This window comes from Chiloscyllium plagiosum, unplaced genomic scaffold (genome assembly GCF_037043375.1).
Source record: "Chiloscyllium plagiosum isolate Xiang-an unplaced genomic scaffold, Cpla_swu_hap1 HiC_scaffold_27, whole genome shotgun sequence".
Taxonomy (NCBI): Eukaryota; Metazoa; Chordata; class Chondrichthyes; order Orectolobiformes; family Hemiscylliidae; genus Chiloscyllium; species Chiloscyllium plagiosum.
Window position 1 is genome coordinate 75,459,364 of NW_028270165.1, and position 19,549 is coordinate 75,478,912.

A 19,549-nucleotide genomic window follows, 5' to 3' on the forward strand; every position below is an offset into this window, starting at 1 on the left:
TACTCTCAAATAGCCTTCTTTAGCTTAAATTATATCAGCGATTTTGGTATCATCCGGAAATCTAATAATCATTCCTGCTATCATCTCATCCAAAGCATTTATATAAATGATAAATAATAGTGTACCTCGAATGAATTTTGGCACAGCATGACTCACAGGTCTGTAGTCTGAATCCTCTCCCACCACCCTCTATCTCCTACCATCAAGCCAATTTTGTATTCCATTGTCTAGCTCTCCTTGGATTCCATGTGATCAAATCTTGTGTCAATGTGTCGACTGAGGGAGCAAAATACCTCCAAACCAGATTGTTAAGGGTTAATTGTGTATGGCTATAAGCAATTGAAGGGGAAATACCCGAAAAACAGGCTTCAGGTAAACACAGGCCGTTCTGGTTGGAAGGTAACTGCAATGACCTTGGCAGGCCTTGGGAACAGGCTGTCGTGCAAAGGCACAGAGATACCTGGACCTGTTTGTGCAGAAAGTAATGAGTGGATAAAGTACTCAGAGAATGTAATATCTGATTCAGAATAGTGCTAACACTGGGGACATCTCCCAGCTTGAAAGACTTTCACCATCAGACTGGGGTTTGAGAGACCAGATCGTGGGAATGGTTTGAGAGACAGATCGTAGCTGTCACCGAGGAGACCTTGATGTGAAGACGAGGCAGTGAGACTCACTTGTTGACTGTATCAAAAGTCTTTTGAGGTAATAGTCGCTCATTAGTTTGCATGTACCTAAAGTAGATTCAGTGAATAAATGTGCTTTGTATTGGAGTGCATATATCTGCTTGTATTCATTTTGATCACACCTTAAAGAACCCATTAGTTCCTTTCATCTGAACACCGCCAATGGTCTATGCAATTCTTCCTGGAAATTCCAGGGATCTGTCTTGGTTGCTGCTTCCTGCTCTGCTTCAGAAATTTGAAAATTTAATCAGTTTTGCTTCAGATTTCTGTCCAGCTGTCACTATCACCTGGTCCATCACTGACTTCTCAATTCCCTGCCAGATTTGATGATGGGCTGGCTGCCAAATTCTGCTACAGATCCGTAGACACCCACAGTTACCTGGACTGTACATGCTCACCCCCTGCTTCATGTAGAGACTTCATTGCATTCTCCCAGTGTCACCGTCTCTCCCACTTTTTACCATACCAACTCCAAAATGACTGGTTTCCTCATCCATGCATTTCCCCCTTTGTTGTGTTTGACAGAATCTTTAGCCATGGCTGAAAATGTGTTGCTGGAAAAGCGCAGTAGGTCAGGCAGCATCCAGGGAACAGGAGAATCGACGTTTCGGGCACAAGCCTGAAGAAGGGCTTATGCCTGAAACGTCGATTCTCCTGTTCCCTGGATGCTGCCTGACCTACTGCGCTTTTCCAGCAACACATTTTCAGCTCTGATCTCCAGCATCTGCAGTCCTCACTTTCTCCTCAAAGAATCTTTAGCCATGTCTGCCTAACTCCCACACTTCTGCCCTGATCCCTTCCCAGAACAATGGGGTTTCCACAGCCTGTCTTCGTTGAATTTGTGTATAAATTGAATGTATTCAGTAGAAATCTTTGTATCACATTGCGACTCGGCCGCAATAGAGGTGTGGGTGAATCGTGAGTCGTGATTGAGTTGCATTTAGTGCTTTGTTAGAACGAAAATTCCCTTCCAAACTTGTAGATGGAATTTGTCACGGGTGGACAGGGAATTGTGGAGGCATTCCTGGGGAGGGGAGGGGAAGCTACAGTTTAACCCCAGAACGGGAACAGTGTGTGTTGTGGCCAGATGAGGAAGTTTCAGTGAGTGTGAGGTTACAGTGAAACCCTGGGCTTTGTGTGAACACATGCCTTGGAGGAAAATGAAGGGAAGGGATTTGTTGCAAAGTGCCCTCCCCTCCTCCAGCTCCCTCAGCACGGGGGCAGCGCGAGGCCCTTTGTCCGGAACAGGCGCGGCTCCTATTGGCTGACTCCCGACAGGTCGGCATGCAGATTGGCCAATAGACAGCGCTGGAGGACCGGAAGCGCTTTAGTCCTCCATCCAATCAGCGCGCCTAGCGCCTGAACACGGAAGTTACCCGATTCTGGAGATGTTAATTGCTGCTGCTGCTGCTGCAATAACATTCCTCCAGGAGACACCATCAGGGGGTTCTGTGTGTGTGGGCACTTCAGGCTCCAGTTCATCATCCAACCTGGAGGGACACAAGGACAACAGCACCGTGGAGAAGCCATGGCAGTGTGGGGACTGTGGGAAACGGTACAGGTATCCGTCTGAGCTGGAGCGTCATCGGCGTGTTCACACAGGGGAGAGGCCGTTCTCCTGCTCTGACTGTGGGAAGGGATTCACTCACTTATCCGGCCTTAAAACACACAAGCGAGTTCACACAGGGGTGTTGCCGTATACCTGCTCGGAGTGCGGGAAAGGATGCGTTTCAGCATACAGCCTACGGATCCACCAGCGGGTTCACACTGGGGAGAGGCCATTCTCCTGTTCTGAGTGTGGAGACATATTCAGCGATCCGTCCAGTATGCGGAGACACCGTCAGATACACACTGGGGAGAGGCCTTTCACCTGCTCTGAGTGCGGGAAGGGATTCACTCAGTTGGCCCCACTTTTGGTCCACCAGCGCATTCACACTGGCGAGAGACCATTCCCCTGCACCGTGTGTGGGAAAGGATTCAGGGATTCATCATCTGTGCTGAAACACCAGCGAATTCACACCGGGGAGAAGCCATTCACCTGCTCTGTGTGTGGGAGGGGATTTAACCAGTCATGCACATTGCGGAGACACCAGAGAGTTCATCAACGAAGACAGCAATTGGACTCTGCTATTCTTGCTGCTGAGAATCACGTCCAAGACTGAACCGTGTTCATTCGCACGGTGGGTGAAGTGGGAGGGTTTGTGTGATGTTTTATTGAAGTGAGTTTAATGCTCTCTCAGCCTGGGAGTGCACATTTCCTCTGAAATGATCCACAGAAGCTGATTAACAACATTTACTTTGTCCTGGTTAGGAAACAGAGGTTGCCTATCACTGCAGGTAGATCTAAAGTTGACCCAGTGAGACCATGACATCGGGGAGCAGGAGTACACCATTCAGCCCATCGAGCCTGCCCCACTATTTAATACCATTGAGGCTGATCACATCCCAGCTTCAACTCTCCTTTCCTGCCTCCTCTCTATAACCCTTCAACCTGTTACAATCTGTCTATCACCTTAGGTTTACTGAATATCCTGGCATCCACAGCACTATTGGGGGAGTGAATTTCTCAGATTAAAAACTCTTTGAGGGAAGTAATTTCCCCTCATCTCTGATTGAAATCTGCTACCTCTTATCCTAATGCTACCTCTTATTGTAAAGTGCTGTAGGAATTGAAATATCTTACCGATGATGAGGAAATGAGTAATGGTGCGTAAACCGATGTTGTCCCATTTGCCAGTTTTGGGCCCGTATCTCTCCAAACCTTCCGATCCATGTACCTGTGGAAATGGCTGTTAAATGTTGTAATTGTAGCTGCCTCCACCATTTCCTCTGGCGGCTTGTTCCATACATGCACCACCCTTTTGCATGAAAAAGCTGGACCTCGGGTCCCTTTTAAGTCTTTCCCCTCTCACTGAAAACCCATGGTCATCATTTTGGACTGCCCCTACGCTGGGGAAAATGTCTTCACTAATCACCTTATGTCTGCCCGTCATAATTTTGTGGACCTCAGCAAAGGTCATCCCTTGTCCTCTGATGCTCCATGGAAATAAGTCCCAGTTTGTCCAGCCTGTCCTTGTAAGTCAAATCCTCTATAGCATTCTTCTAAACCTTTGTTGCACAATTTGCAGTTTAATGATAGCCTTCCTCTAACAGTGTGACCAGAAGTGCACACAGCTATGCTCTTACCATTGTCATCTGCAGCCTTAATGTGATTTGCCAACTTTTATACTCAGTGCTGTCACCAATGTGGGTAAGCGTACCAAACGCTTTCTTCACAACGTTGTCTACCTATGACACCACGTTCAAGGAACTAATTACCTGCACCCCTAGTCTCTCGGTTTGACAACACTCAGGACCGGTTTAAGCCTTGCCTTGGTTTGTCTTAGCGAAATGCAACACCTCGCATCTGTCTAAATTAACCTCTATTTGCCATTCCTCAATCCAACTGATCCTGATCCTGTAGTAGTATCAAATATCCTTCTTTACCTTAAACTATTTCAGCAATTTTGGGAATATTAACCATTCCCATTATCATCGCATCCAATGCATTTATATAAATGACAAGTAATCATGTTGAGGTGAGTGGTGCTGGAAAAGCACAGCTGGTCAGTCAGCATCCGAGGAGCAGGAGAATCGACATTTTGGGCATAGGCCCTTCATCAGGAATCTAGTCAGTGTACCTTGAACTGATACTTCGGGCACAGGTGACTCACAGGCCTGCAGTCTGAATACATATCCTTTCCCACCACCCTCTATCTCCTACCATCAAGCCAATTTTGTATCCCATTGTCTAGCACTCCTTGGATTCCATGTGATCGAATCTTGTGTCCATGTGTCGACTGAGGGGGCAAAATAGTTCCAATCCAGATTGTTAAGGGTTAATTGTGCATGGCAATAAGTAATTGAAGGGGAAATACTTGAAAAACAGGCTTCGGGTAAACACAGGCCGTTCTGGTTGGAAGGTAACTGCAATGACCTTGGCTGGTCTTGGGGACAGACTGTCGAGCAAAGGCACAGAGACACACCCACCTGTTTGTGTACAAAGGAATGAATGGGAAAGGTACTCCGGGACTGCAGTACAGCACATAATATCTGAGTTAGAATAGTATTAATATTGGGAACATTTCCCAACCCAAGAGACTTTCACTATCAGACTCGGGTTCGAGAGACCAGTTTGTGAGAACGGAAATAGAGCTCTAAGTGACAGCCGTCACCCAGGACACCCTGATGTGACGACAAAGCAGTGAGACTCACTTGTTGACTGTATCAAACATCTTTTAAACTAATAGAGTCCCTCATTAGTTTCCATGTACCTAAAGTAGATTCAGTGAATAAATGTGCTTTGTACTGGAGTGCATATATCTGCTTGTATTCATTTTGATCACATCTTAAAGAACCCATTAGGTCCTTTCATTCAAATGGCCTGTGCAATCCTTCTTGGAAATTCATCTCACTCATTCCAGGGATCTGTCTTGGTTGCTGCTTCCTGCTCTTGAAAGGTTAATCAGTTTTGCTTCGGTTTTCTGGCCTGCTGTCACTGGTCCATCACTGACTTCTCAATTCCCTTCCATTTCTATTGATGGGCTGGCAGCTAAATTCCAATACAGATCCATCGACCCCCACAGTTACCTGGACTGTACACGCTCAGTCATTGCTTCTACCAGTATCTCCACCTCTCCCACTTTTCACCATACCAACTCCAAAATGACTAGTTTCCTCAGCCATGTGTTTGACAGGATCTTTAGCCATGTCTGACCTATCTTTCACACGTTTGCCCTGATCCCTTCCCGAAACGATACGGTTTCCACAGCCTATCCTCACTGAATTTGTGTACTAACTGAATGTATTCAGTAGAAATCTTTGTATCACATTGCGACTAGGCTGCAATAGAGGTGTGGGAGAATCGTGAGTCGTCATTGAGTTGTATTTAGTGCTTTGTTAGAACCAAAAGTCCCTTCCAAACTTGTAGATGGCATTCATGCAGAATTTGTCACGGGTGGACAGTGATTATGGCAGGGAGTTGAGATGGCATTCTTGGGAGGCGGTGGGGAGATTCAATTTAACCCCAGAACGGGAACAGAGAGTGTTGTGCTCACAGATGAGGAAGTTTCAGTGAGTGTGAGGTTACAGTGAAACCCTGGGCTTTGTGTGAACACATGCCTTGGAGGAAAATGAAGGGAAGGGATTTGTTGCAAAGTGCCCTCCCCTCCTCCAGCTCCCTCAGCACGGGGGCAGCGCGAGGCCCTTTGTCCGGAACAGCCGCGGCTCCTATTGGCTGGCTCCGGACAGCTCGGCATTCGGACTGTCCAATAGACAGCGCTGGAGGACCGGAAGCGCACTGGTCCTCCAGCCAATCAGAGCGTGTCTATTGTCTGAATGCGGAAGTTATTGCTGCTGCTGCTGCAATAACATTCCTCCAGGAGACACCATCAGGGGGTTCTGTGTGTGTGGGCACTTCAGGCTCCAGTTCATCATCCAACCTGGAGGGACACAAGGACAACAGCACCGTGGAGAAGCCATGGCAGTGTGGGGACTGTGGGAAACGGTACAGGTATCCGTCTGAGCTGGAGCGTCATCGGCGTGTCCACACCGGGGAGAGGCCGTTCACCTGCTCTGACTGTGGGAAGGGATTCACTTTTTCCTCTGACCTGCAGAGACACCGGAGAGTTCACACCGGGGAGAGGCCGTTCACTTGCTCAGACTGTGGGAAGGGATTCATTCGGTCTTCGTCGCTGCTGGCGCACCAGCGAGTGCACACCGGCGAGCAGCCGTTCACCTGCTCCGAGTGCGGGAAGGGGTTCAGTGCATCCTCCAGGCTTCTGGCGCACCAGCGGGTTCACACCGGGGAGAGACCGTTCACCTGCTCCGAGTGCGGGAAGGGATTCACTGAGTCGTTCTACCTGCTGAAGCACCAGCGACTACACACCGGGGAGAGGCCGTTCACCTGCTCCGAGTGCGGGAAGGGGTTCACTGAGTCGTGCCACCTGCTGTCACACCAGCGTGTTCACACCGGGGAGAGGCTGTTCACCTGCTCTGACTGTGGGAAGGGATTCAATATTTCCTCTGACCTGCGGAGACACCAGAGAGTTCACACCGGGGAGAGGCCGTTCACCTGCACGGATTGCGGGAAGAGATTCACTCGGTCTTCTTCCCTGGTGGCTCACCAGCGGGTGCACACCGGGGAGAGGCCGTTCACCTGCTCAGATTGTGGGAAGGGATTCACTCAGTCCTCTTCCCTGGTGGCACACAGGCAGGTTCACACCGGGGAGAGGACATTCACCTGCTCCGAGTGCGGGAAGGGATTCAGTTCATCGTCCAAGCTGCTGGTGCACCAGCACATTCACACCGGGGAGAGGCCGTTCACCTGCTCTGACTGTGGGAAGCGTTTCACTCATTTCTCCTACCTGCGGAGACACCGCCGAGTTCACACCGGGGAGAGGCCGTTCACTTGCTTAGATTGTGGGAAGAGATTCACGTTGTCTTCTTCGCTGCTGACACATCGGCGTGTTCACACCGGGGAGAGGCCGTTCACCTGCTCTGAATGTGGGAAGGCATTCACGCAGTCTTGTTCACTGGTGGCACACAAACGAGTGCACACCAGGGAGAGGCCGTTCACTTGATCCGAGTGCGGGAAGGGATTTAGTCGGTCATCCAGCCTCCAAACGCACAAGCGAATTCACACCGGGGAATGGCCTTTCACCTGCTCCGTGTGTGGGAAGGGATTCACTAAGGCCATTCTGCCTGCGGAGACACCAGAGAGAACACACCGGGGAGAGACCATTCACCTGCTCTGACTGTGGGAAGGGATTTGCTCTCTCCTCTTCCCTACTGGCACACCAGCAACTTCACACTGGGGAGAGGCAGTCCACTTGTTCTGAGTTCGAGAAGGGATTCACTCAATTGGCCTGACTGTTGATCCACAAGCGCGTTTGATACTGGGGAGCGACCATTCCCCAGCACCGTGTCGGGGAAAGGATTCAGGGATTCATCTGCTGTGCTGCAACACCAGCGAATGCACACCAGGGAGAAACCATTCACCTGCTCTGTGTGTGTGTGTGTGTGTGATGGGGTGGGGGGGTATCCAGTCATACAAGCTGCAGAGACAGCAGAGAGTTCATCAGTGAAGACAGCATTTGGATTCTGCTGTTCTTGCTGCTGAGAATCACATTCAGGACCGAACCGTGTTCATTCGGACAGTGGGTGAAGTGGGAGGGTTAATTGTGCATGGCAATAAGCAATTGAAGAGGAACACATGAAAATGAGGCAGGAAGAGGTACATGTGGTTCGGGGGATCGGTGAGGAGAGTGATGCAAGCCAAGGACTGTCGAAGGGAATGGTCCTTGTGGAAGGCAGTGAGGGGTGCGAAGGGGAAGATGTTCTTGGTGGTGGGGTCTATTTGGAGTTGGCAGAAATGTTTAAGGATGATGCGTTGGAGTGTAGACTGGTGGGGTAGTAGGTGGACTCTGTCATTATTGCGTTGGAAGGGAGGGGGGGGTTTAGAGCAGTGGAATGGGGGTGGTCTGGATGACCAAGGGAGGAAAAGCACTTTGTTCAAATTCGGTGGACATCTGGGATGCTCACGAGTGGAATGCGAGCAGATGCGGCGGAGATGGAGGAATTGGGAGAATGGGTGGGAGTTAGAACATAGAACATAGAACAATACAGCACAGAACAGGCCCTTCGGCCCACGATGTTGTGCCGAACTTCTAACCTAGATTAAGTACCCATCCATGTACCTATCCAAATGCCGCTTAAAGGTCGCCAATGATTCCGACTCTACCACTCCCACGGGCAGCGCATTCCATGCCCCCACCACTCTCTGGGTAAAGAACCCACCCCTGACATCTCCCCTATACCTTCCACCCTTCACCTTAAATTTATGTCCCCTTGTAACACTCTGTTGTACCCGGGGAAAAAGTTTCTGACTGTCTACTCTATCTATTCCTCTGATCATCTTATAAACCTCTATCAAGTCACCCCTCATCCTTCGCCGTTCCAACGAGAAAAGGCCGAGAACTCTCAACCTATCCTCGTACGACTTCCTCTCCATTCCAGGCAACATCCTGGTAAATCTTCTCTGCACCCTCTCCAAAGCTTCCACATCTTTCCTAAAGTGAGGCGAGTTCTTGCAGGATTCTGGATGGGAGGAGGTGCAGTCCAGGTAGTTGTGGGGGTCAGTGGGTTTTTCTGCTAAAAATCTGTCTCTCTCTCTTCCTTAAACTTTCTCCACCCCCTGTCATCCGCAGCACTCTGGGGGAATGAAGGCAAGGCAGTGAGACTGAGTTGTTGACTGTATTGAAAGTTGAATGAGATAATAAAGTCACTCATTAGTTTGTATGTACCTAAAGTAGATGAAGTGAATAACTTTGATTTGTATTGGAGCGCATGTTCCATAGCAGGCCATTTGGCCCAACATGTCCACACTTTACCTCTGAAGGGTAACCCTCCCAGACTTGTCCCCTGTTCCTGTAACCCTGCATTTCTCACAGCGGATCACTCTAACCTGCACTATGGGTAATTTAGCATAGCCAATCCACCCTAACCTGCATATCCCTGTGTACTAGGTAATTTAGCATGGCCAATTCCCCCTAATCTGCACATCCCTGGGCACTATGGGTGTTTGGACTGTGGGAGGAAACCCGCACAGACATGAGGGGGCAAAACATGTATGACTTCCAGACATAGACTTGCCTGACCAACAGCGCCCTCTTCCTGTGAATGGAAAAGTTTTTCAAAAACCTATGTATCTCTAATCTGACAATACAGTGACATGTACGTTACAACCTCCGATTATCCGGACAGCAATTATCTGAATTTCGGATTTTCCGAACAAGATCTCAAGATCCCGTAAAAATGGCATTAGGCAACGCAGTTATCAGTTAAATGGCATTATGACGCGTATTGGGGGATAACCATAAGACCATAAGAAATAGGAGTGGAAGTAAGGCCAGTGGGTCCACTCCGCCATTTAATCCTGGCTGATGGGCATTTTAATGTCACTTACCCGCACCCGCCCCATATCCCTTAATTCCTTGCGAGATTAAGATATTATCAATCTCTGCCTTGAAGACATTTAACGTCCCGGCCTCCACTGCGCTCCGTGGCAATGAATCCCACAGGCCCACCACTCTCTGGCTGAAGAAATGTCTCCTCATTTCCGTTCTAAGTTGACCCCCTCTAATTCTAAGGCTGTGCCCACGGGTCCTAGTCTCCCCGCCTAATGGAAACAACTTCCCAGCGTCCACCCTTCCTAAGCCATGCATTATTTTGTAAGTTACTATTAGATCTCTCCTTTAACCTTCTGAACTCATAGAACAACACAGCACAGAACAGGCCCTTCGGCCCACGATGTTATGCCGAACATTTGTCCTAGCTTAAGCACCCATCCATGTACCTATCCAATTGCCGCTTAAAGGTCACCAAAGATTCTGACTCTGCCACTCCCACAGGCAGCGCATTCCATGCCCCCACCACTCTCTGGGTAAAGAACCCACCCCAGACATCCCCCCTATACCTTCCACCCTTCACCTTAACTTTATGTCCCCTTGAATGAATACAATCCCAGGATCATCAGCCATTCATGGTATGTTAGGCCTACCATTCCAGGGATCGTCCGTATGAAATGTTTGATAATTGGCACTCAAATTACCGCGTGCGTACGACAGATCAGTTATCCGATCGAGATACTCCCATCGTTCAGATAATCGGTTGTACCACACATGGAAATATACAGACAAATGACCTGCGGCAGACTATCAGGTTTTCAACAGGTCAGAGCACTCTTTTCCACAGTCAGGTCACCGGAACACTTGCGTGTGGGTGAATCTCGGTGCTTTTCCAGCCCACCTCCCCAATGTCCTGAAGCTCCAGGGAAGTTGAAACGTCTCGGAGGATCGTGGAGGGTGCTGAGAGGCTCTTCGGCTCAGTGGGTCCGTGCTGGCAAAGCTCTGCTAAATTGATGCTGGCTCCATTTCTGCAACTTGCTCTGCGGCCTTGGAGCGTCAGTCCAATTTATAAAATGTTACATATCATTGACTGCCTGCAGGTTGTGCGCTTTTTGAGCAAAAATAGAATGTATTTGCAAATATAATTCTGCAAATTCACCCCATTGACTTATATATGTTTGTGTGTGTGAGGGGCAGAGAATGTGTGTTTGTGTGTGTACAGAGGCTGTGCGTGTGTGCATGCAGGGGATGTGCAAGTGTGAGAGAGAGAGGTACTGTGTGTGTGAGTGTGTGAGGAAGGTAGAGAAAGAGAATGAGTGTGTGCATGTGATGCTGCTAAGTCTTTCATTCTTTAGAATGGATTGCAGGTTTCGTTTCAATTGTATGACACTGATCTTTTACTATAAATTTTACTATAAATGGACATACATGGAATAGTGTAGGATAGATGGGCTTCAGGTTGGTATGACAGGTCGGCGCAACATCGCGGGCCGAAGGGCCTGTACTGCGCTGGAATGTTCTATGTTCTATTCTGTGTCTTCTGATCCTGCTCCATGAGCTGGTGCTTCCAAATAAACCTGTCGGACTATAACCCAGTGTTGCGTGATTTTTAACTTTAGATTAGATTCCCTACGGTGTGGAAAGAGGTCCTTTTCCGCCCAACAAGTCCATACCGACCCTCCGGGGAGCAACCCCCCCGCCCCCCCCTACATTTGCTGCTGACTAATCCACCTAACACTACAGACAATTTAGTATGGCCAATTCGCCTTAACCTGCACATCTTTGGACTGTGGGAGGAAACCGGAGCACCCGGAGGAAACCCACGCAGACACGGGGAGAACGTGCAAACTCCACACAGACAGTCGCCTGAGGCGGGAATTGAACCCGGGTCTCTGGCGCTGTGAGGGTCTCCGCCACCTCCACCCCCACCCCAGTCCAACACCTCACCTCCACATCTACCCCTAACACCTTTTATAGATCTTAAAAAAAAAACTCTTGCAATCTTCTTTTATATTACTCGCTAGCTTACCCTCATGTAGAACGGAGAACATTCCAGCGCAGTACAGGCCCTTCGGCCCTCGATGTTGCGCCGACCTGTGAAACCAATCTGAAGCCCATCCCCATCCATTTTCATCCATTTGTTTATCTAATGGTCACTTAAATGCCCTTTAAAGTTGGTGAGTCCACTACCGTTGCAGGCAGGGCATTCCATACCCATACTACTCCCTGAGTAAAGAACCCACCTCTGACGCCTGTCATAGAACATAGAAGAATACAGCGCAGTACAGGCCCTTCGGCCCTCGATGTTGCGCCGATCCAAGCCCACCTAACCTACACTAGCCCACTATCCAATGCCCGTTAAATGCCCATAAATCCACCACTGCTACTGGCAGGGCATTCCATGAACTCACGACTCGCTGAGTAAAGAATCTACCCCTAACATCTGTCCTATACCTACCACCCCTTAATTTAAAGCTATACCCCCTCGTAATAGCTGACTCCATACGTGGAAAAAGGTTCTCATGGTCGACCCTATCTAAACCCCGAATCATCTTGTACACCTCTATCAAGTCACCCCTAAACCTTCTTTTCTCCAATGAAAACAGCCCCAAGTGCCTCAGCCTTTCCTCATACGATCTTCCTACCATACCAGGCAACATCCTGGTAAACCTCCTCTGCACCCGTTCCAGTGCCTCCACATCCTTCCTATAGTATGGCAACCAAAACTGCACACAATACTCCAGATGCAGCCGCACCAGAGTCTTATACAACTGCAACATGGCCTCAGGACTCCGGAACTCAATTCCTCTAACAATAAAAGCCAGTACACCATATGCCTTCTTCACCGCACTATTTACCTGGATGGCAACTTTCAGAGATCTGGGTACATGGACACCAAGATCCCTCTGCTCATCCACACTACCAAGTATCCGACCGTTAGCCCAGTACCCCATCTTTTTGTTACTCTTACCAAAGTGAATCACCTCACACTTAGCTACATTGAATTCCATTTGCCACCTTTCTGCCCAGCTCTGCAGCTTATCTATATCCCGCTGTAACCTGCCACATCCTTCCTCACTGTCAACAACTCCACCGACTTTCGTATCATCCGCAAACTTGCTCACCCAACCTTCTAACCCCTCCTCCAGGTCATTTATAAAAATGACAAACAGCAATGGTCCCAAAACAGATCCTTGCGGAACACCGCTAGTAACTGCACTCCAAGATGAACCTTTACCATCAACTACTACCCTCTGTCTTCTTCCAGCCAGCCAACTCCTAATCCAAACCTCCAACTCACCCTCAATGCCATACCTCCGTATTTTCTGCAGAAGCCTACCATGGGGAACCTTGTCCTGTAACTATCACCCCTCAATTTAAAGCTATGTCCCCTCGTGCTAGCCGTCAGCATCCGAGGGAAAAGGCTCTCACTGTTCACCCTATCTAACCCTCTGATTATCTTTTTATGCCATAGAGTCATAGAGATGTACAGCATGGAAACAGACCCTTCAGTCCAACCTGTCCATGCCGATCAGATATCCCAACCCAATCTCGTCCCACCTGCCAGCACCCGACCCATATCCCTCCAAACCCTTCCTATTCATATACCCATCCAAATGCCTCTTAGATGTTGCAATTGTACCAGCCTCCACCACTTCCTCTGGCAGCTCATTCCATACACGTACTAACCTCTGCGTGAAAAAGTTGTCTCTCAGGTCTCCTTTAAATCCTTCCCCTCTACCTATGCCCCTTTAGTTCTGGGCTCCCCCACCCCAGGGACAAGACCTTGTCTATTTATCCTATCCATGCCCCGTCAGGATTTTAGAAACTTCTGTAAGGTTACCCCTCAGCTTCCGCTCCAGAGAAAACAGCCCCAGCCTGTTCAGCCTCTCCCTATAGCTCAAACCCTCCGACCCTGGCAACATCCTCGTAAATCGTTTTTGAACCCTTTCAAGTTTCATAACATCCATGTCTCTATTAAGTCGCCTCTTAACCTTCTTCTCTCTAACAAAAACAGCCTCAAGTCCCTCAGCCTTTCCTCATAAGACTTTCCCTCTAAACCAGGCAACATCCTGATAAATCTCCTCTGCACCCTTTCCAAAGCTTCCACATCCTTCCTATAATGCGGTGACCAGAACTGTATGCGATACCCCAAGTGTGTCCGCACCAGAGTTTTGTACAGCTGCCACATGACCTTATGGCTCTGAAAGATTGCTCAACCCAACCTCTGGGTGAAAAAAATGGTTTCCTCAAAACCTCCTGCTTTTCACTTTAATACCATGCTCCCTTGTTACTGACTCTTATCCATGTCTATCAGGATTCCCCTGCTCTAAAGGAAACATCCCAAGTTTATCCAGCCTCTCTTCTCTGCTTCATTCCAGGTTACATTCTGGTGAATCTCCCTCTGCATCCCCCACCCCTCCAGTAGGGTCCCATCCTTCCTATAGTGTGTGGGGTTGGGGGGTTGGAACTGCCCACGGTACTCCAGCTGGGGCCTCACCAAAGCCTGAACTGGCTCATTCAGATTAGATACCCTGAAATGTAGAAACAGGCCATTTGGCTCAACAAGTCCACACCAACCCTCCAAAGAGTAATCCACACAGAACCATTTCCCTCTGAATGATGCACTATGGGCAACTTAGCATGGCCAATCCACCTGACCTGCACATCCTTTGGAGTGTGGGAGGAAACTGGAGCACCCGGAGAAAACCCACGCAGACACTGGGGGAAGGATGTGCAAACTCCGCACAGATGGTGGCCCGACGCTGGAATCGAACCTGGGACCCTGGTGCTGTAGTGCTAACCACTGAGCCACCGTGCCAATTCCAAGGTCAGTTTCTGGTCAATGATTTTGTGTCTTGAGTCTCTTCCGATACATCCCTTGACATCCAGAGTTCTCTGGCACTTTTGGTCCCATCCTCTCTCTCTTTACAGGTAGGTATTAGTCCTGCCCTCTCACTGTTCCACTTTGGAATGTTCTCCCACTGCACTCCGGTCGATTTTCCTGCCAGTAACGTACCCCAGTCCACCTTGGCCACATCCTGTCTTGTCAGATTCAAATCGGCCTCACAATGGAACCTTCATTTCCGGTCTGTCTTTTTCCTGAACTGTAATTAGATAAAATCTCATTGCATTATGGTCACTATTCCCCAAATGCCTGCCACATCTACCATTTCCCTGCCTGCCTTCCCTAAATTTCTGTCCAGCACTGCCTCTTTTCTTGGAGAATTTAACTGGCGTTAAAAAGTTCTGGACGCATTCCAAGAATTTCTCGATCTTCCGCACATTGACGCTCCCAGTTCATACAGAGAAGGTTGACATCCCCACCAGCATTCCATGTTCGCTTTTACACGTCTCTGAGAATTGCCTACATATCTAGGTTTCCAGATCTCCCTCCGGATGATGTGGAGTGCCGGTGTTGGACTGGAGTGGACAAGGTCAGAAGGGCCTTGTGATTTCAAATAAAACTGCTAGACTGTAACCCAGTGTTGTACTGGTTAGGTTCGATTCCCTACAGTGTGGGAACAGGCCCTTCGGCCCAACCGATCCACACCGACCCTCTGAAGGGGTAACCCGTTTCCCTCTGAGTAATGCACCTAACACGATGGGCAATTTAGCATGGTCAATCCACCTGACCTGCACATCTTTGTGACTGTGGGAGGAAACCCAGGCAGACACTGGGGGAGAATGTGCAAACTCCACACAGACAGTTGCCTGAGGCTGGAATCGAACCTGGGATCCTAGTGCTGTGAGGCAGCAGTGCTAACCACTGAGCCACCGTGGTGTCTTTTCTTTAAGCAGGAGCACAGAGTCAATGCTCTAAACTGAGGAGATTGCGAATCTCCTGGTTCTATCAGTCAGCCAGGGCTTTCCTGATTGTCCCAGGTTAACAGTAACATACAGACTGTGGCCCAGCCTGCCTGAACTGAGGAGATTCTTAATCCCCTGGACTTTAATCCCCCAGTTATATATATATATATATATATATAAATATAAATATATATACTTTTTTCTCTCTCCACACTATCGCCTAACTGCGGTAGTGATTTTCATTTTTTTTTTCTATCCTGGTTATACATTTTACAATTTTTAAAAATCTGTTTTTTCTTTATCCTCACACTACTGCCTCACTGGGGTAAGTGCTTATATTTTGTTGAAGAGTCTGTTGTGTGATTGCCTCCTTTTTGTTATTACGTCCTACCTAATATGGCCTCACTCACTTAAAGGAATGTTTGAAAATACTTTGGGAGTCCAGATGCTAAGGAAAAGTTTACATTTAAAGGCAGGACCCTGAACCGTATTGATGCTCAGAGGGATCTTAGGGTTCATGTCCTTAGCTCTCTGAAAGTGGCCACGGAAGTAGATAGCGTGGTAAAGATGATGTATGTCACACTTGCCTTTGTTGGTTGTGGAATTGAGTAGAAGAGTCTAGAATAGAGACCAGAATAGAAATGTACAGCAGGGAAACAGACCCTTCGGTCCAACCCGTCCATGCCAACCAGATATCCCAACCCAACCTAGTCCCACCTGCCAGCACCTGGCCCATATCCCTCCAAACCCTTCCTATTCATATACCCATCCAAATGCCTTTTAAATGCTGTAATTGTACCAGCCTCCACCACTTCCTCTGGCAGCTTGTTCCATATACGCACCACCCTCTGCATGAAAAAGTTGTCCCTCCTTTTATATCTTTCCCCTCTCACCCTAAACCTATGCCTCTCCAGTTCCGGAGTCCCCCACCCCAGGGAAAAGACTTTGTTTATTTACCCTACCCATGCCCCTCATGATTTTATAAACCTCTTTAAGGTCACCCCTCAGCTTCTGACACTCCAGGGAAAACAGCCCCAGCCTGTTCAGCCTCTCCCCGTAGCCCAAACCCTGGCAAAGTCCTTGTAAATCTTTTCTGAACCTTTTCAAGTTTCACAACATCTTTCCTGTAGCAGGGAGACCAGAACTGCTCACGATATTCCAAAAGTTGCCCTAACCAATGCAACATGACCTCCTGTACTCAATGCACTGACCAATAATGGGAAGCATATAGTTCACTACAGTTCACTGGCGCCTTCTTCACTATCCTGTCTACCTACAACTCTACTTTCAAGGGAACATTTGCTCAAGGCAACTGGTCTGGAAAGATAAAGGCTGGAGGGACACTGGTTGCTGGAGGGACACTGCTGATACCCTAACACCAGAGTATATTCTGCTCAGGCACCAGCGACTGGGTGGATTTTGAACGGGTCAGTCAAGGGAGGTGCAGTACTGGCCAGCCAATGGCGAGGGACGTTTGAAACAAGACAGACAAAAACAAAAGAGTGGACTGTTTTAGGCAGGGCAAGGTTGAAACAAAACTAATTAACAGAAAAGACAAAGTGTGCGTTGCCTTTATTGGTCAGAGCATTGAGTAGTGGAGTTGGGAGGTCATGTTGCGGCTGTACAGGACATTGGTCAGGCCACTTTTGGAATACTGCGTGCAATTCTGGTCTCCCTGCTGCAGGAAGGACGTCGTGAAACTTGAAAGGGTTTGGAAAAGGTCTACAAGGACATTTGAGAGTTTGAGCTACAGGAAGAGGCTGAGTAGGCTGGGGCTGCTTTCCCTGGAGCGTCGGCAGCCTTATAGAGATTTGTAAAATCATGAGGGAAAAGAGATAAGGTCTTTTCCCTGGAGTGGGGGAGTCCAGAACTAGAGGGCATAGTTTTAAGGTGAGAGGGTTAAAAGGGACCTGAGGGGCAACCTTTTCACCCAGAGAGCAGTGCATGTATGGAAAGAGATGCCAGAGGATGGAGGCTGGTACAATTACGACACTTTTTTTAATCCACTGATAAAATCTTAAGTTAACTCGGGGCAGTGACTTGACAGAAGTTCTGGGATTTACATAATAATCAATCAGAAACTGCAGCCCCATTCTAAGTGATTACAGACTTAACAGAAATCTAGGTTTGTTTAACACATCGCATCAGTTGTTTGATCTTTTACTGGAAATCTGTATCATATGTTCCTGTCACACTAGCTACCTGACGAAGGAGCAGCAATCCGAAAGCTTCTAATTCTAAATAAACCTTTTGGACTAGAACCTGGTGTTGTGTGATTTTCTAACATTTAAAAGGCATCTGGATGGGGACACGAATTGGAAGGGTTTAGATTACTTACAGTGCGGAAACAGGCCCTTTGGCCCAACAAGTCCACACCGACCCTCCGAAGAGCAACCCACCCAGACCCATTCCACTATGTTTATCCATTCCCCTAACACTACAGGCAATTTAGCATGGCCAATTCACCTGACCTGCACATTTTTGGACTGTGGGAGGAAACCACGCAGACACGGTGGACAATGTGCAAACTCCACACAGACAGTTGCCTGAGGCAGGAATTGAACCCAGGTCTCTGGCACTGTGAGGCAGCAGTGCTAACCACTGTGCCACCCATATGGGTCAAGTGCTGCAAAGGGGACTAGATTAAGTTAGGACATCTGGACGAGTTGAACTGAAGGGTCTGTTTCTGTGCTGCACAATGCCGTAACAGCTCAGTTTTACTTTTTTAAAATTCTTGAATGGATGAATGAGTCAATGAATACAAACATTGAATGAATGAGAGCATGGAACCCTTACAGTGTGGAAACAAGTCACTCGGCCTAACAAGTCCATACCAACCCTCTGAAGAGTAACCCTCCCAGACCCTTATTGCTCGACATTTACCCCACACTAATGCACTATATCTGCACATCCCTGGACACTATGGGCAATTTAGCATGGCCAATTCGCCCTAACCTGCACATCTTTGGTCTGTGGGAGAAAACCAGCACAACCAGAGGAAACTCATGCAGACACAGGGGAGAATGTGCAAACTCTACAAAGACAATAGCCCAAGGCTGGAATCGAACCCAGGTCCCCTAGCACCGTGAGGCAGCAGTGCTAACCACTGAGCCTTAGTTTTATAAGGGAGAGAGTCAAGCTGGAAAGGAATAAAGGAAGAACATGTGGATAGTTTCCTAAGTCTATGACAGTAGAATGTAGGGTGTGCAGCTTCGTTTGATCTTAGAATAGGATCAAAGGTTGGCACAACATCGAGGGCTGAAGGGCCTGTACTGTGCTGCACTGTTCAATGTTAAGATGATGCTACATAGCACAAATGTACAAGAATGAGAAATGGTAGGTGAAAATTGGTGGCGTGTTGGTTCAGTGGTTTGTGCCTCTGTGTTACAGCATCAGGGACCCGGGTTCGATTCCAGCCTCAGGGCAACTGAATGTGTGGAGTTTGCACATTCTCCCAGTGTCTGTATGGGTTTCCTCCCACAGTCCAAGATGTTAGGGTGGATTGGCCATGCCAAATTACCCATAGTGTCCATGGGTTAGGTGCATTAGTCAGGGGTAAATATAGGGTAGGGTAGGGTAGGGGAATGGGTCTGGGTGGGTTACCCTTTGGAGGGTCGGTGTGGACTTGTTGGGCCAAAAGGCCTGTTTCCACACTGTAGGGATTCTAGATGGACCCCCCTTTGATGAATTGACCAGCAGTAACAGAAAGGGAGGTAGAGAGCCTGTAATTTATTGGGGTAGGGAGCTGTCTCCACGTGACCCTCTCAAACAGGGATCTCCACATAGATTCAGGTCAGAGCTAAAAACTCTGCCACGACTAGTCGATAAACCTTTCAGGAGGAGATCAGGATCCTGACTGTGGTCAAATTCCTCAGTCAGGGTTCAGGCCTGCATTTTCTGATCAACCATAATATAGCAGGTCCTTTCCCCAAGGTGGAGGAGTCCAGAACGAGAGGGGCATAGGTTTAGGATCAGAGAGGAAGGATATCAAACGGACCTAAGGGGCAGCGTGTTCACACGGAGGGTGGTGCGTGTATGGAATGTGCTGCCAGAGGAAGTGGTGGAGGCTGATTGGAAGGGTTTAGAGGGATATGGGCCAAGTACTGG

The 19,549-nt window shown here is 48.4% G+C and overlaps 2 protein-coding genes across 2 annotated transcripts; both read left to right on the plus strand.

Moving 5' to 3' along the window:
• The first annotated feature begins 1,441 nt into the window (after positions 1-1,441).
• LOC148144597 (uncharacterized) lies at positions 1,442-5,038 on the plus strand. The gene has a single exon (XM_087974927.1). It carries the CDS (start codon positions 2,075-2,077, stop codon positions 2,846-2,848), a length of 774 nt encoding a protein of 257 aa, XP_087831053.1. The 5' UTR covers positions 1,442-2,074; the 3' UTR covers positions 2,849-5,038.
• Positions 5,039-5,190: 152 nt separating this feature from the next.
• Positions 5,191-7,440, plus strand: LOC148144598 (uncharacterized). Its single transcript, XM_087974907.1, has one exon. It carries the CDS (start codon positions 5,843-5,845, stop codon positions 7,304-7,306), a length of 1,464 nt encoding a protein of 487 aa, XP_087831033.1. The 5' UTR covers positions 5,191-5,842; the 3' UTR covers positions 7,307-7,440.
• The last annotated feature ends 12,109 nt before the right edge of the window (positions 7,441-19,549 follow it).

Bases quoted from the DNA above. Each gene is read 5' to 3' on its own strand.
- LOC148144597 (XM_087974927.1), top strand. From the start codon at position 2,075: ATGTTAATTGCTGCTGCTGCTGCTGCAATAACATTCCTCCAGGAGACA.
- LOC148144598 (XM_087974907.1), top strand. From the start codon at position 5,843: ATGCCTTGGAGGAAAATGAAGGGAAGGGATTTGTTGCAAAGTGCCCTC.